The following is a 17,019-nucleotide window of genomic DNA, read 5'->3' as shown; positions in this document are numbered from 1 at the left end:
TTTAATATAACAACATTTTTCCATATCAATTTCAATGCTTTAATGAAATATTTTTATCTGCGTTTCCTTATCATAAATTCTATTAAAATATTTTATTGAATTTTAACGTATGCATGCAACAAACCATTGTAAATAAAATACAAAATTATAAACAGGTACAAAATAACCCTTGGAATATTTATTCTTAAATGACTGATTAATCACGATTTAAACATATAAGGTTACAAGTTACAATGTACATGAAATTACAATTACATTTATTCAATTGGTTCATTTGATTGAGTAATGCAAAAAATTTCAAAATATGATTTTGTTTCTTAAAATTAATGCAATTTACCTATAAACCTTTAAAAAAAAGAACTAACTTCAAGAATATTCTATTAATTGTGAATTCTTTTTATTCACAGGAGAAAAGATCTTGTATATATAATTTTCTTTACAATCAAAAAGAATTAAATGAATTAAATTATTACTTTGCTGATATTTTACCGAAGTATTTTACACGTGCCTCCCAATATAATTAATGATTCACAAAATTTATAAAAAATAAGAGTACAGTATACTACTCCATTTTTACTCTATAGCACGTACTCAGAACCAAAAATCAATTCTTTGCTTGAATAGAACTTTTGAATATTCAAAATTTGGCAAGACTTTATTACATAACGCTCTCAAATTCTTGAATTAAAATAAGTGAAGTGATTCTTCACAAAAAAACCTTCAATATTTTAAAAATACTTAAATTCGTAATCAATTCAATAAAATAAATATATTCTAAAAATATTGTTATGAAGACATAAACATGGTGTATTTGAACTTGATTTTTTACTTAAAAGACAAAAAATGTCATTGTTCGTTTATTTAATGAACCTTCATATTGAAGAAAATTTTATTGAAAATTAATAAAAGACAAAAAAAAATCATTGTCAATGCGTTACAGTCGACCAATTATTTTGAAACTTCAGTTGATCAAGTAGAGTGAAATAAATTTTTAATTAAGAAGTTGCATTTTTTTTTAATTCTATGGTTTTATTTATTAAGGATTCATATTTTCCTCAGCGTAGCAATATTCGAACAGATTTTAAGTTTTTATTCAACGAAATTCCTTAACGAATTTATTTTGGTTAAAATTCTATGGCAACCGCGGTACCAATATGGGTAATACTGAGCAAAAATATGTAATTTGTAGAGAAATGTATTTTCCAAATTTAACAAATTTTAACTTCGAAATTGCCTAAGTAAATATTTACACACAATTCAGCTTTTGAATTGTATTTGTGAACTTTTGTAGCAGTACAGAATCATAACAATTTGATGTTATAATTACTTGTTGAGGAATTTTTTTATATCCGATATGCGATTTTATTGAGAAATTTCTCTACATCTGACAGGAATTTTAAGCACATTAACATAAAATGTTAGTAAACCCATACTTAAAAAAAAAATTCATAAATTTTCTTTAATTTTATTAAAATTTGATAAATATTTGATATTGTTGTTCTAATATAAAGACATGCCTTACACTTGTTATTGTTTCTTATACAAACATTTCCCGAAAAATCTGCATATTTTCATAACTAAATAGTGCATAAAACGAGGTTGTATAATTTATATTTTTTTTCTTAATTAAAAATACATACATATACTTATACCTATTGAATATTTTCTAAAAAGCTTATATAATAGGATTACCGACAATGAAATAATCATATGACCTTATAGCATTAATATTGTTAAATTTATAAAAAGGGAAAATAAAAATAAACTAATTTATTAATCAATTGGGGAGCTTTTAATTTATAAATTCGGTCAGTTACAAATTGGTATGTGTTATCCGCTACAATTACATTCATACTTCTTATATTATGTGTGAATATATACTTATACATTAATTATTATACTGAAAAAAAAAACACACAAATCTATAATATAAATGAATTTAAAAAAATGATTTAACTTTTTTTTTCTTTTTTAATTTTTAATAAAAACAAATATTTTTTTTTTCTAAAAATAGAATAATGATGATTTTTTTTTTTGTATTTTTTGCAATTATTATTTTAATATCTATACATGTACATTGTAATATATATATGTATAATAGATAGAGAAATATAAACTTATAAATGCCTATGTAGGTATGTAAATAAATAATTATTTTTTTTTAGCGGTCGGTACTAATTTTCGAATAAACTATTGAATATATTTTTTTTTTACATAAACTTAAAAGTAATTTTTAAACTCCAATTATGCTAAAAGCTATGGTTTATGGTTTTCAAATATGGTTTTTCCGTAGTTGCTATGTTGAACTATAAGATTTTTTAAATTAAAAATAAAACCAAACTAAGAAACAAATAAAAACAATCGTATTTTAATTGATCAGCACATAACATATGGCAAAATATTGTAAATCATCTGGTTGGGCAAAAATGTTGTTGAAAATTATGAAAATGTTTTCTTACACTTCTTTCAAATTTTATGAACGCTGGCAAGCTTTTAATTAACACACCTAAAAAATTTAAATTTAGATCTTAGAAGTGGTTCACTTTATGCCACCTGAATTCCCTGGAAAGCTTATCATCTATTTTTGGTAGCAAACATAATTCAAATATTAAAATTCAAAAAATTCCGTTAATTAATTCCTTGAATATGGAAAAATGTGAAATCGGTCTCAGTTCGATTTTAGATATTTTTATAAATTGGCCCATAGTAAATGATCCTGATTTCTTGCAAAAGTTAGGTGGTTTTTGAGACTATCAAACGAAGCTTATGTATAAAATTTCAAGCTAATCTGTTGAATATTTTTTTTAAAAATAATCTAAAATGTGAAATCATTCCCTAAAAACGTCTAGCTCCTGAAGCCTGATATACTCCAAAAGTTAACCAATACGTGGTATAGACAAAATAAACTTATTTAGAAATTTTCATCAAAATCGATTCAGCTGAACTTGAGATACACTCGTGCTGACAGATCAACAGAAATTTTTATTTACGCTTCCCTATGGCCTATAACACAGTTCTTCCATTAAAATTGCATTTCCATCGAAAACTCAAAATGCAAAATTTGGTGTTATCACTGCACCTCCCTTTTTATATTCAACGCGGTCTAAAAAAAATACGAATGTATGCATGAAGTTACGTATGTATTTCTGTATGTATGTATGTATGTATGTATGTATGTTTGTATGTATTGATGGATGTTTATATTCATGTACGTTTATGAATGGATATGTATGTATGGATGTATATATGTATTCAAAGATATTCTTTTCTTTTACCGGTAATCGCAACATATTGAAAAAAAAATTAAATTTAAAAAAGTCTAGTTTAAAAGTGAACACTATCAAGCAACAAAAATAAACAAAAACGAAATGAGGTAAAGAAGGCATTTACTTATACACAAATATATAATTTTAGTAAAGTTATATTTGTTTATTCTCTCATTACATTTGTGTATGAAATGAGCGAATCTCTTTAATCAAAAATAATTAAAATTTAATTTAAAATGTGAGCTGAAGGTTTATATTTTATGAATCACTTACATAATATTTGTACATATATTTAGTATACTACTAAATATATGTACTATACTATTTCCAAAGTATGAATTAAACATACTTTTAAGTTTACTTGAATTAGGTGTATTTCGGTTGGTCTCCTATGTAATATTATTGTTATATAAATTAAAGGATTAAAGTTTAGATTATTAAAGTAATTTGCTTATTCTGTGTATCACTAAAATAATAAAAAATTCATACAATCATTATAACATTCACAAATATGCTTTTAGTTTCGTATGTATAATAAGAAATTTGTGTGAAATGTATGTATGAAATATGAATTTTTCGCATGTTTTTAAGCACATTTAACATGGTTTATTAGCAAAACTATGCGAGATAGAGGAAAATGTTATATGTTTTAACTTTTGAATTTAATTGTAGCGCATTGTAGGAAAAAAAAAAACAAAAATTCAGACTTTGACGAGCTTTATCTTGAATACTATGGCTCCAACTAAAAACTTTATGATGCATGGAAGCTATAAGCATCTACTTATATGCAGGGAAAATCTGGTACATTTTTCCTTCAATAGGCTGTACCCACTCAACTTTTTCTGTAAATTGATCGAAGAATCATTCTTCAAATTATTTGCCACCTTATGCGAAACGCCTTGTATATAGAATACACATTTATATGCACTTTTTAAAATTGAGAAGAGCCAGGTATGCAAATACAGCTTTTTCGGGAGTCACAATTAAAAAAACGTTAAACTGTTTTACGTTTTAGATTTACGTTTTTTCATTCTGATTTCCTAGGACGGGCCACTTAGATTTACTTTTTAGCATGAATTTTTAGTATGTTGCATTAAGGGTTTTCTCTTATGCACATTGTTATCTAGGAGACTAGATAACAATGTGCATAAGGAAAGAGTCTAGGAGACTAGGAAAGACAGAGCAGTTTCGATCCGTCCGTTAAGTGTTAATTAAAAATTTTGTCACCATTTTATTTTATTATTAACTTTTGAAATACTTTCAATACTTTCAATGTTGAAATCAAAAATATTTCTATTATATTAAAGAAAAAATTTAATTATTATATTTTTTCACTTGTAACAAAATTTTGCTCAACTCATAATATATTGAATTCACATTGTTAAACCAATTGGTATTGTGTGTACGTTTGTGACTTCATTCTATTTTAAAACATGAAAATGACGACATTTAGTTAGTATAATACTTAAACTCGTTTTTTTTTGTTTTAATTTTTTTTTTATTCACTCATTCATAAGTTAAATTAATTCAAATTTAAATTCAATTATTTAATTTAATTTTTATTTCGAAACAGAATAATTTAATATTTTTACTTCATTTCTAATTTAAATTTTTTAATAGCTGGTTAGGTAGCAAAAATAGTATCTCTTTACTAATTACCATTTTAAAACGAGAAACTGTGATACCCGTACGAATTTGTTGTCCTATGGGCGAACAAATATATCATAGCTGACTGTGAGAGTTGTTATATTGGTACAAAATATTTGTTGTGTAATAAAATTAACCCTGATAAGGCGTTTTATAAAATCAAATTTCAGCTTATAGATTTATAAGCTCTAATTGCTAGGTTATGTTTCGATTAGGTCTGAAATTTCGATGACAGGGTAATTCTCTTGAAAGAAAAAAATATTCAGTGAAGAAAATTCCTGCCATAACGGAATTTTTTTTTCAATATTCATTAATTGCAATATTATATGCATGCAGTATACACATTTAATTGCAAAATAAAATAAACTGATAGTCATTTCAAACTTTTAATTACACACTACAAATATGTAATTATGTCATTGTACTTAACTAATTTTATTTTTTACTATTTTTAGCATTTCAAAACAATTTTAAACTAGGATAATTTTTATTTTAAATCAAAAATTTTTAGTTGCACGTTTAATCATTTTAATATTGATAGCGTAATCGAATATTCCATGAATATCTACATTGGTTGGAAAATATTAATGTGGGTTATCAGTCAAGTCAGATAAGAAATCAACTCGCGATAACTGCAATTTTGTGGTAGTAAAAAGGGTAAATTATTTAGTAACTTCAATATCTGATTCCGTTTAACCTGAAGAGTCCTCATATGGGTTACATCATAACTCTCCAAAATTTCGCAAACATTATGCTCTCAAAAACTGGCCCAAATATCACAATTTTTTTCGACAAAAGCTTTTTGTTATATCAGAATTTAAAAGTTATTATTTTAAAGAAAACGCCGTTCTCAGATATTGTGATTTTCCGCATATCCGATGCGCAAAATAAACGCAATTCGCTTTGCTACTCCTACAGAGCTAGTCGAATATTTAAATAAAAGATTGTTGAATAATTTGCAATTTAAATTTGAAATTTTACCACTCTGTTCTACCAACAATATAAAAATTGTTCGCATTAATGTTGAAAAAAATAATACTTCTGTTGTAAAATTCAGTTTTAAGTTTACGATAAACATTAAAATAAATTAATTATTAATAACTTAATATATATAGCTATAATCCCTTTTGCAAAGAAACAAAACCTTTAAACTTTATAAATTTAAAGAATTTTTATTTTTGTTACTTTGGTATGATGTCATTTTCCACTCCCCTTACGATAAAAATATATGTATCTATCTACATTAAATGATTCTATCATAATTAATTTCTCTTTTTCATATTAAGTAATTCAATGTTATAAATTTTAGATATGTAGATTTTTAGAATATACGATAAGTATATCTATATAAGTATACTTTGTTCACTGCCCTGGTAATTATAAGGCCATCTCGTAGAGAGAGCAACTCTCATTTTCCTTTTATGGTTTTTAAGAAAATGTGTTTATATGAAGAATAAAAAAATTATCATCGTTCGTTTATGTTTTAAGTCATTTACTTCTAAAAATACCAAAAAATATTTTTATATAAATAAATTTTGGAGTTATATTTTGATATTTGCATAAAAAATTGCGAAAAGAATAAAGTTTGCAAAATAAATATTAAAATATATTTTCAAAAATTTTTTATAGAAAATCAATCGACACATACTTTAAAACTCATTGTCATTTAAAAGGGTGCTGACAGGTACTGAGTTAAATTATCCAAGAAAATATTGGGTAATTTAAATAATCAGCCCTAACTTTTGACTTGAAAAACTTTGAAATTTGCCAAAATAGGAGGTTTGATAAAAAAAAAGTACTTTCGAAAATCGTAGTATGTCTAAATTTCTAAAATATTGTTAAAATTTTGTTTATACACTACAAAATCATTCCAAGTTTGAACAAAATCGTAGTGTAGAAATAATAATTTGTTGCTATTGGTTACATTTTTATATATAGGTATAACTAATGCCATATATATCTATCAGGCCATCAAGCTCAGACAGCAAATCAAAAATAAACTCCAAATTTATATGGAGTTTAAATGGAAGGTGTGTTGGAATTTATTTGTGTGAAGGAAATTTATCAATATTTTTGGCTCTACTTATTCTACATATTTTTTGAAATTTAAGATTTAAATTTCAAAAAAATCGAACCAGACAACCTTTTTTGTCTTCCAAATGGAAGAGTACTGAATTACAGAGTAAAATTTTTGAATAAGAAATAGAATTTAAAAAATAAATTGAAGAAAAAAGTAAAAAAATAATAATTATAATCTAGATGGCTTTTGAAACTACACTTAATAAAATGAGAATCATAAAGAATACTCAAAAATAAAAAAATATTTCATTCGGCATACTTATTTCAAAAACATAAAACATTAAGAATTGTTTTTGTATTTTTTTCCGATTCAAAATTTCGGAAAATATTTCCAGCTTGGAGGCCTGATGGATACGAACTAATATTATATTTTGGCCAATAAAAGTAAAAGTTTTAATTATGTAAGATCAACTATAATTATGCACAAAAAAAAATATTTTTAAGACTTTAATTAGAAGGGCCTAAAAAGCAGCAATTAAATGTCTTTATAATAGCAAAATAAATTGAGGAGAAACATTCGAATTATATCCTTATTGAGGTAGTTCGGGAAAACTTTTTAGTACGGTGGCCTTATATTTACCAGGGCTTTGTTTAATAAATTTGGAACAAATTTTAATAACTAAATTTTGTTGTCATTAATGTTAATCACAAATTTGTTAATCAGTCGAAATTCATTAAAAGAAGAACTAATTCATTTGTATCCAGCTCATTTATAGTTGTCTAATGTGTAGTTGTTCTCTGATATTAAATGGATTTTTCTAGAAAATGGAAACGTAAATAATATGACTATTGAAATGTAAATAATATGACTTTTCCAAACCTCCTTACGGTGGTTAATCTAATCTGAATTTAATTTGATCAAGTTCGTTTTCACATATTTGTATCTAAATGTTTCTGTTGATTGAACGTCTCTCAATTATTTTCTACATTTTTGAAGAACAATTTCCCCCCACATTGAAGTTTTTCATATTTTTTTTTGTGTTTTAATAACAATTTTTTGTAATCAATCTTATAAAATGTTGAAAAGGAACTTACCGCCATGAAATGAAATACCGGTGAAGAAGGTATCGAAAACCTGTTATTTTTCCCTACACACCCTTGTACATACTGAATTCCCTACTAAATATCTCGCATACTTATAAATGGAACAAAAATATTGACCGTTTTTCGGTTTAAAAATTAATTATAAAACAAAATTTTCAATTGATATTTTCTGTTATAATGAGGAGTCGTCATTACACATTTTTGAAAAACCTTTCGGCTCATTTGTAGTTTTCTGATATGTAACTGTTCTCTGGTATTAAAAGGATTTTCCTATATTTACCATAACAAATTTCCCTCACATTGAAATTATTTTTTTGTATTAATAATTAAATATGTATATTAAAAAATTTCTGTTTTTTATTTTGACTATCCTTACCACAATATTATTTAATATTATCTTGATACACTATTTCCATAACTAAAATTTTTATTTAAAAATATTATTAAGATAGGCCGTTTTTTTCACTACACAAATTTTTCTATGTGACAATGACTGAGACCTTTTTAATATTTCTGTTTTTAAAATAAAACTTATACATACCTAGTCCTATAATAAAATTTTTTTTAATTATTTTATCATAATATATGTATTTTATTTTCAAACAGTGAATTTATCTATACCTATCAACTTGCAATCTCCCTATGTACATACACAATATGTTATGTACATATGAATATCTAGCAAATTAAAAATATTTAAGACTATTTTTTCTTTTTTAAAAACTGTTTTAAAAGTTAAAATATTTCTAAATTAATTCAAGTTAAATAGAAAATCTGGCCAAGGCTTAAAAACTAGTGTCATTTTATTAGGAATTTTTTGATCAACTTTTCATAAAAATAAATGAAAAAATTCAAAATTTTCATTTGATATAAAAATTGTATGATGTCATCATTTTGTTGAAAAAAATTCGTCTTTTACTTTATTAATGATATTTTTGCATGTGTGTGTATATTTTATAAATATTATGTATTTATTTTATTGTGTTGTATATATGAATGTTTAATATATAAATGTAGTTAAGTTATAGATATAAATATTCATTGATTCCCCTTTCTCATCTCTCATTCTGACAATTAAAATTTTTCTCTCATCAACGAAATTTTCTAAATATTTTAGCTCTACTTTTCGCTTACATTATATATTTAATTTTCTTCTCTTTTTTCCTTTCTTTTGTGAAGAATTTTTATTAATTTTTTATTAAATAAACATATAAATCGTACCTGATACACAACATAATACACATTAGTAATGTATTTCATTATAAGAAATTTGCTATTAACAGTATTAAGTACATTTATGTATAAATATATTATATTTTAATTTAATATACAAAAAATAAATTATATGTAAGGTACACCTTACACAAGAGAATTTTACGAAATTGGTAACATATGTACATACATACATACATCTAAAGAAAATGACAAATAAAAAAAATTTATACATAATTCTTATCATTTTTTCAAGATATGCACAGGTGGTGTTTCATAAATAAGAATATAAGTGAGTATGTCACTATGTATACATATATGTTTATTATTATGTACATATATTTTGTACCTAAACCCTAAATTTACAGGTACATACAAAACTAATTACATTATGTTGAAATGAATAATTTGGAAAAGTTTTCTCCATGAGAATTTGTGAATAGAGATATGTTATCTTTTTTCAATACAACTTTTTTAATTAAATTGTTAATAAGAAATAAAATGTTATATAATAAAACTCAGAATAATATTTTACTTAAATTTTCATAGAGAATATAAAAAAAAATTGAAGTTTGCGATTTTAATGTAGAAAATATAAATTTTTATGTACACATAAAAATATGTATGTTTATCTGCATGCATGCAATATATGAAAAACCAATTAGACTTACCAACACAATTGCATACAGGATTCAATTATACTTTCTTCCAAATTTATCCAAATTTCGTTTTACAAAAAAATTTTACGTTAAAATAAAAATAATGAAAAAAAAATTAAAACTTTTTTTTTTGTGTTAATTTTAGTTTTTTTTTTTTAATAAATTTTTCTTGCTTTTTTTTTTTAAACTCTTCACTTATATTTTGCACCAGTAAATAAAATTTTTATTTGACTCCTCTTAAAACTTAAAAAAAAACCTGACTTTAATAATTTATTTTTTCTTTTTTTATATTAAATCAAAAAAAAAAAACTTTTTTTAAAATTTATTTTTCTCCATTTGACACACACGGATAAAAATTTGAATTACGCCCGTCCAAACTCGTGTCACTCAAAACATTAAATGGCCGACCTATAATAAAGAGAAAACTTAGAAAATAATTAATAAATAAAAAAAAAGTTTCTTTAAAGAGAGAATGTTATAAATTGCAGTCTGCAGACTTGATTTTTTCCTCAACTCTATTGTTATCCTTATTTTACTTAAATAAATTTAGGCCAAAAATTGAAGAGAGACAGACCACATCTAAATTTTTAATAATTTGAAGTTTTAAATTTTTACAGAATATTTTTGAACTTTGTTGAGAGTTTGCGCTCTTTTTCTTTTTTTATTTAAAAAAACAAAATACATACATACTTAATATTGATAGTTGATACTCAGTGCACACACATTCATTTGAAACTGAACTCTTCAAATTAAATTAGGAATTTTTTTAACTTAAAACTTAATTTGATCTTTCTTTATTTTTTGTCACTTTTATAAAACAACAATTTGTTTTTAATATGCAAAAATTTCTTCAAATAATATTTTTAAAAAAATTTTAATTTACCGAAAATAAAATAACCTAATTTTGAGTTTTTTTTTTTCTCAAATTAGATGATGTCACTTTATTTTAATTTCACTGCAAAGTGCAAGAACAATTTTTTTTTAACAAATAATGAGAGTAGCGTAGCGTTCGTTGCATTCAACACAAATTTCTCCCATACACAAAAGAGAGTTTGCGTAAGTAAAAGTATGTTTGCATTTAAACGAGAATCAGAGAACAGTTCTTATTTTGAAATTACAAATTCGGACAATCTACATAAATAAGAATACATATTAAACGAAAATCTATTATTAAAATAACTTTGTTTTAATTTTAATATTTAATTTTATATCTAGTTCTAGTATAATTAATAAGACCGCTTCTATTTAATCGTTGTTTACAGCTATAGTCTAGTCTTATTTTCTATATTTTATAGTTTGCAGAAACTGCAGCAGTTGTTATTATATGTAAATTACAAAACAATTTCCTCTTTTATCAATTGCACAAAAGAAACAAATATATGTATGTTCTTTTGTTTGAAATTCTAAACTATTGCGTTATAATAAACATACCATCGAAATGGAATAATAGTGATTATACTTACAATTTGCGAACCAGTAAGCCATTAAATTAACCATTAAGAGCCAAATGGTGTATCTCATTTTTCACTGAAGTGAAGTGAAAATTAAAATCAGAATTCAGTTTTCTAATGGATATTTAATTTTTCCAATAAGGTTACTCATTTCTCAATTGGATTTTTGTATTTTTTTGTTATTTGTTAATTGGAATTTTGTATCTTTATCCAACCAATGAATCCAGCTTAATATATACACTTAAATTATGAACTTCTGACATAAGTCTTTTAAGTTTTTAAAATTCATTTTTGCTTACAATATGCGTGTCACTTCATTTTTTTTTCACGATATGTATATATCGTTGTATGATGTCAAATGATTCAAATTATGAAAGCTAGTCCTCCTTATAATTTTTTTTTTCAAAATTACATATTTCATATATTTATAACAATTGTATTGTTTGAAAAAATTTTGTTTGTTATTTCATCGGAATATTAAAGAGAAATAATCAGTGCGTAGAATGCACAGAAATGGCAAAACGCACAAAGTAAATGAATTGAACACACCTAGTCTGACATTTATTTTCAAAAATTCATTTTGAATTTTCCAAAAAAAAAGTTAATTTTTAAGTTTCTAAAATATAAAATTATTTTCTAAAAGAAGTTTATATTGGTCAATTTTAAGTTCGTGTTTTGCATATTATGTGAAATGGGAATAAACAGATCAATTTGACATTAAAAGAAAAAAAAAAAAACAGAAGAAAATGTACTTACGCATTGTCAAAATTAAAAATTCTAATAGGCTGGGGGCTTAGGTACGCAACTCACAGTTGTCAAAGTCAAAAATTCAATTACGTTGTACCTACACGTTGTTAAAATCAAAAAGTTCAAATACGTTGTATTTGCGCTTTAATTTAAAGGTTAAAAAAGTCACTTCCCAAAAAAATACCATTCAGCAGTTTAATTTTAATGAGTTGAGTAGAATTTTTCGTAAAGCAGCCGTCTATTATTTAAATAAATCAAAACTACAAGAAAAAATCAGTTTTTATTGTGAATATTTCAAAAGGAAAAAAGTATTATTTTGAATTTGAGAGAAAGGAAATTTTAAAATAATTCAATTTTGACAAGAGCAATATTAAATCACGCCAGCACATCAAAACATCATATGTCATAATAAAAAAAGTCAAAAGTAAAAAAAACCTATGCACATTTTTTTATTTCTGTGTAACAAAGCAAGGTTGTAAATATAAAGCTGTCTAGTAAATAATAATTTTTGTTTTCGTTTTCTTTTGTTTATTGTTGTTTTAAAAGTAAAAGTGGAAATTTAGGTATTTAAAAATAAATTTCGAACTGAATTTAAAATTATGTTAGACTTATTCACAATATTCACAAAAGGTGGAATTGTTTTGTGGTGCTTTCGTGGCACGAAGCAATTGTTTGCACCCTCAGTGAATGCTTTAATTAGGACGGTCATATTACAGGTAAAAATAATGATCGATTTTTTTAAATTTTTTATGTATATATGCTAATTACGTTCAAGGTACCTAATTTTAATAATTTCGCAATTTGCTTAATACAGATCTAAGATAGTATTATTTTTTGCACGTAATTTAGTAACTAAATTTGCACGTAAAAAATTTTGATATCCAAAAATTATAGCTGAATATTTTTTTATCAAATTTTCCTATTAAATTAATTTAATTTATTTTGAATGCTTTTCTGAAAATTTAAATTTACTTTTATTTACAGGAAAGATCTGGATCTTTTGATAGCGATAATTTAACGTTGCAGTATAAATTGGATAATGAATTTGAATTGGTATTCGTGGTTGCGTTTCAAAAAATACTGCAATTGTCATATGTGGATAAATTTTTGACAGACGTACATTTGGAATTTAGAGATAAATATAAAAATGAGCTACAATCAGCGAGTCGAAATTACATGAACTATGAATTTGAGCAAGAATTTCATAAGATCTTGGAGCTAGCGGAGGAATGGGGTCGAACTCAATTAAAAATTCCAAAGCAGATGAGATCATATGAAGATTCTGCGAAATCTAAAAAGACTGTAGCATCAATGATAGAACGTAGAGGTGACATGAATGACAAAAGTAGCGGTCAATCGGCGAAAAAATCAGTTAAAATTGTGGAAGCTGAAAAGGAGCAAAATAACTCATTCGAAATAAATCCAAGTCGTGAGGAAGTTATTCTAGCCAATCGCAAAAAATTAATGGAAAAAATGGGAGGAAAACAAGGTAAAAATAAAGAAAAAAAGAGTCCTAAACCAGAAAAGGAAAAATCTTGTAAAAAGCCCAGAGTTTGGGATTTAGGTGGTACAAATCGGGATATGCCGAACTTAGACAGATCTAAAGATAAACCAGAAGATATGAGAAGCGATTTTGACCATCAAAACGAGGTATATATACAAATTATATACAAATTTCCGTAAAATGATAAACAACAAATATTTAATAAAAAAAATTATTTCAGATGATTGGGACAATGAAAGGTGGTATACAGGATTTACAAGTAGAAAGTGAAAGTGAAGAATACTCAGAGTCGGAATCTGAAGAAGAATATGTCGCGCAAAAGAACCAGTCGAAACCGAATAGTACATCAAATAAAAAATCAGGTGGCGGAATGTTTTCATTATTCAAAGGTTTGGTCGGTTCCAAAGCTCTATCGAGAAGTGATATGTCTCCAGCATTAGACAAATTGAAAGATCACTTAATATCAAAAAATGTAGCTGCTGATATAGCTTGCAAATTATGTGATTCTGTAGCTACAAAACTAGAAGGAAAAGTTTTGGGTACATTTGAAACTATTCAAGCAACTGTTAAATCAACCTTAACAGATGCCTTGGTACAAATTTTATCACCTAAACGTAGAGTTGATATTTTGCGAGACTCAATGGAGGCTAAAAAAAATAATCGTCCATATGTTATGACTTTTTGCGGTGTAAACGGTGTTGGAAAGTCGACAAATTTAGCAAAGATTTGTTTTTGGCTGATTGAGAATAATTTTAATGTACTGATAGCAGCATGTGATACATTTCGTGCTGGTGCTGTTGAACAACTAAGAACTCATACCCGCCATTTGAATGCTTTACACCCATCAGAAAAACATAACGGACGCACCATGGTTGAGTTATATGAAAAAGGTTACGGAAAAGATGCAGCTGGAATAGCAATGGAAGCTATAAGATATGCAAAAGAAAGTAACAAAGATATTGTACTAGTAGATACTGCTGGGAGAATGCAGGACAACGAACCATTAATGAGAGCTTTGGCCAAATTAATTAAAGTTAATGAACCAGATTTGGTATTGTTTGTTGGCGAAGCATTGGTTGGTAACGAAGCTGTTGATCAGTTAGTTAAATTCAATCAGGCATTGGCTGACTTTTCATCTAATGAAAATCCGCATATTATTGATGGGATTGTTTTGACAAAATTTGATACAATTGATGATAAAGTTGGTGCTGCTATTTCAATGACATATATTACAGGACAACCTATTGTTTTTGTTGGTACTGGACAAACTTATACTGATTTAAAAGCTATTAACGCTAAAGCTGTTGTAACAGCCCTGATGAAATGAAAAAGAATTACGAAACACGGAATAAATATATTTCTACAGGTAATAAATATTTTAAAAGCGGAAATGAATGGTCAATGTATTTCAATATAAAAATATTTTCAACAATATCATGGATATATTTTTTCATAATTTTATTTAGGAAACAAGTTTTTATATGTTGTTTTGTTATTGAATTTTTTAATGCTTTTACATGCATTTTATTTATAAATACGATTAGGTATATTTAAATTCAAAAAAATTAGCTGAGAAAAATAATGAATTTTAAATTCAATATTAATAAAATTGAGAGGAACACGATTTTTTTTTTTTGTTAATGTGGTAACAAATCCAATAAAATATAAATACTTACTTTAAAAATGCTGTTTTTATTTTGTTGTCTTATTTTGCTCGGAAGGTGAGAAGAAAGCGTATAACTATCATACACTTGTATAATGTAATTTTCGAGTGAGAAGACTTATTATACTTATCTCGTTTTTTTTTTCTAAAATGCGTGCAAAATTTATTCACTTTCTTTTTGAAAATGAGACATTCAGTCGATAATTTAAGAAAAAATGTAAAAGTCTAATTGTAAAAATGACTAATCTTATTGGAAAAGTGAAGCATCCATTAGAAAATACTGAGAACTTGGATTCTAAATCTACTTTCACCGATAATTTGACTTTTAAATACTTTTATTAAAAAGTGAAGACTAACAACAAATTGTTTTCTTTTAAATCTAAACACTCATCATATATAAAAAAGGTATAATGAGTCTAAACGCTCAATTAATCATAAATATTAACTGCTTTTATGCGAGTAATGTTTTGTAATTTGATAACACTTTTTTAATAACCGTTAAGCATTTAGTTCATTCAATAGGGAATAATATTCAATTGTATGCGATTGCGAAATTGTCTTTTTCATACATTCGATTGAAATCATCGAGTTTCGATTTAAACGTCATTGTTCAGTGGTAGTGAAAATTTTTAAGAAGAAAAATATTTGTTCTTGTTTATCTATTTTGAATTCTATTTCCTTTAATACGTTTGAGATGAAAAAAGGTTTCGTTCTGATTTTGGTTGAGTTCGGTATTTAAGTTGCAGCATATAAAAATCATTTGCTGTGCTGGTTTCAAAAATTTTCTTCCACTCTCTGTCCATACAGTATGTAAACATACAAAAAAAAATCACGTAATTCTCGAAACCAAAATGTCTAATATAATTTAATTTCACTCGCTTAAAATCACATTTAAACTTGACAAAAAAATTCCTCTTACTTTTTTAAACAAAAAGTATAAATCTTTTTGTTTACACCTGTCGGCAATTTTCTTTTACTATTGAATGTGAACGTATTTCAATTACAATTGTCATTGTTTGTGGATTTTATTAAATGTTCCAGATACCTACATATTATGAATTAAACCAAATGCCCAGATGATTTAAAACTGCATTAATTTATGTCAACCTCGCATAAGTTCATATAATGCGAATTTCTCCGTTCTTCTCTTAATTTCATAACTTCAGTTGTTCTTCGAGATTTTTCAGTTTGATATTAGGCATGTTTAAATGTAAGTGGTAAGTATTTTCAGATTAGGTAAGAATAAGATTAATTTCCTAAAAAATACCTAAATACTGTTGTACTGAAGACTGAAATAAAAGGTTCTCTAAAAATTAATTACATATTTCGTTAAAAAAGTACTTTTTTTTCAATTTATTTTTTCGCTTTTTTAATATTCTTCAGAGATGGTATTTTGGAGAACTAAGAGTCTTCTATATCAAAAAGTATGACTATCCATCAGCATTTTATCAATAGTTAAAATGTTTTCAAGTTTTGTAAAGTAAAATTTAAATTTTTAAATAATTCGAAAATTAAAAAGCTGTCAAAACATATGTACTTCTCAATAATGTGAGAAGATTTTGTTTTTAAAAAAACTTTTTTTCATTAGCAATAAAAGTCTGGTATAAGAAAATTTTTAAAACTTAATAAAGTTTTTGCATGCAAAGCGTCTGGGATAATACTTTTTGAACAAAGAGAATATGATGACATTCTCATTTTCTCAATGTTTAAAGTTTTTTTCAAGTTTTGTAGAGTAAAAATTTTAGTG

At 25.3% G+C, this 17,019-nt stretch overlaps 2 protein-coding genes across 8 annotated transcripts in view; one reads left to right on the top strand and one right to left on the bottom strand.

Moving 5' to 3' along the window:
- LOC129619008 (spectrin beta chain) overlaps positions 1-10,852 on the bottom strand; it is a 119,741-nt gene extending 108,889 nt beyond the window's left edge. For 4 of the 7 annotated variants that reach the window (XM_055534561.1, XM_055514758.1, XM_055534618.1 and 1 more), the window contains exons 1-2: positions 10,598-10,851; positions 9,920-10,315 (exon numbers count right to left, since the gene is read on the bottom strand). The gene's annotated coding sequence lies outside the window, so the exon portion shown is untranslated. Of the gene's footprint in view, positions 1-9,919; positions 10,316-10,593 lie in introns of all 7 variants that reach the window. The other 3 variants (XM_055534311.1, XM_055534091.1, XM_055534170.1) reach the window with 2 other exon arrangements.
- Positions 10,853-12,549: 1,697 nt separating this feature from the next.
- LOC129605269 (signal recognition particle receptor subunit alpha homolog) lies at positions 12,550-15,243 on the top strand. Its single transcript, XM_055514955.1, has 3 exons — positions 12,550-12,821; positions 13,090-13,755; positions 13,830-15,243. Exons 1-3 carry the CDS (start codon positions 12,705-12,707, stop codon positions 14,934-14,936), a joined length of 1,890 nt encoding a protein of 629 aa, XP_055370930.1. The 5' UTR covers positions 12,550-12,704; the 3' UTR covers positions 14,937-15,243.
- Positions 15,244-17,019: the final 1,776 nt, after the last annotated feature.

Source organism: Condylostylus longicornis, unplaced genomic scaffold, assembly GCF_029603195.1.
Source record: "Condylostylus longicornis isolate FDR11 unplaced genomic scaffold, ASM2960319v2 ptg000001l, whole genome shotgun sequence".
In the NCBI taxonomy this organism is placed as follows: Eukaryota; Metazoa; Arthropoda; class Insecta; order Diptera; family Dolichopodidae; genus Condylostylus; species Condylostylus longicornis.
The sequence above is the reverse complement of the archived record's forward strand: the minus strand, read 5'-3'. Positions and strand labels throughout refer to the sequence as shown.

Coding starts and splice junctions, on each gene's coding strand:
- LOC129605269 (XM_055514955.1), top strand. CDS start 12,705: ATGTTAGACTTATTCACAATATTCACAAAAGGTGGAATTGTTTTGTGG. Junction 12,822..13,089: donor TTAGGACGGTCATATTACAG/GTAAAAATAATG, acceptor TTTTATTTACAG/GAAAGATCTGGATCTTTTGA. Junction 13,756..13,829: donor ATTTTGACCATCAAAACGAG/GTATATATACAA, acceptor AAATTATTTCAG/ATGATTGGGACAATGAAAGG.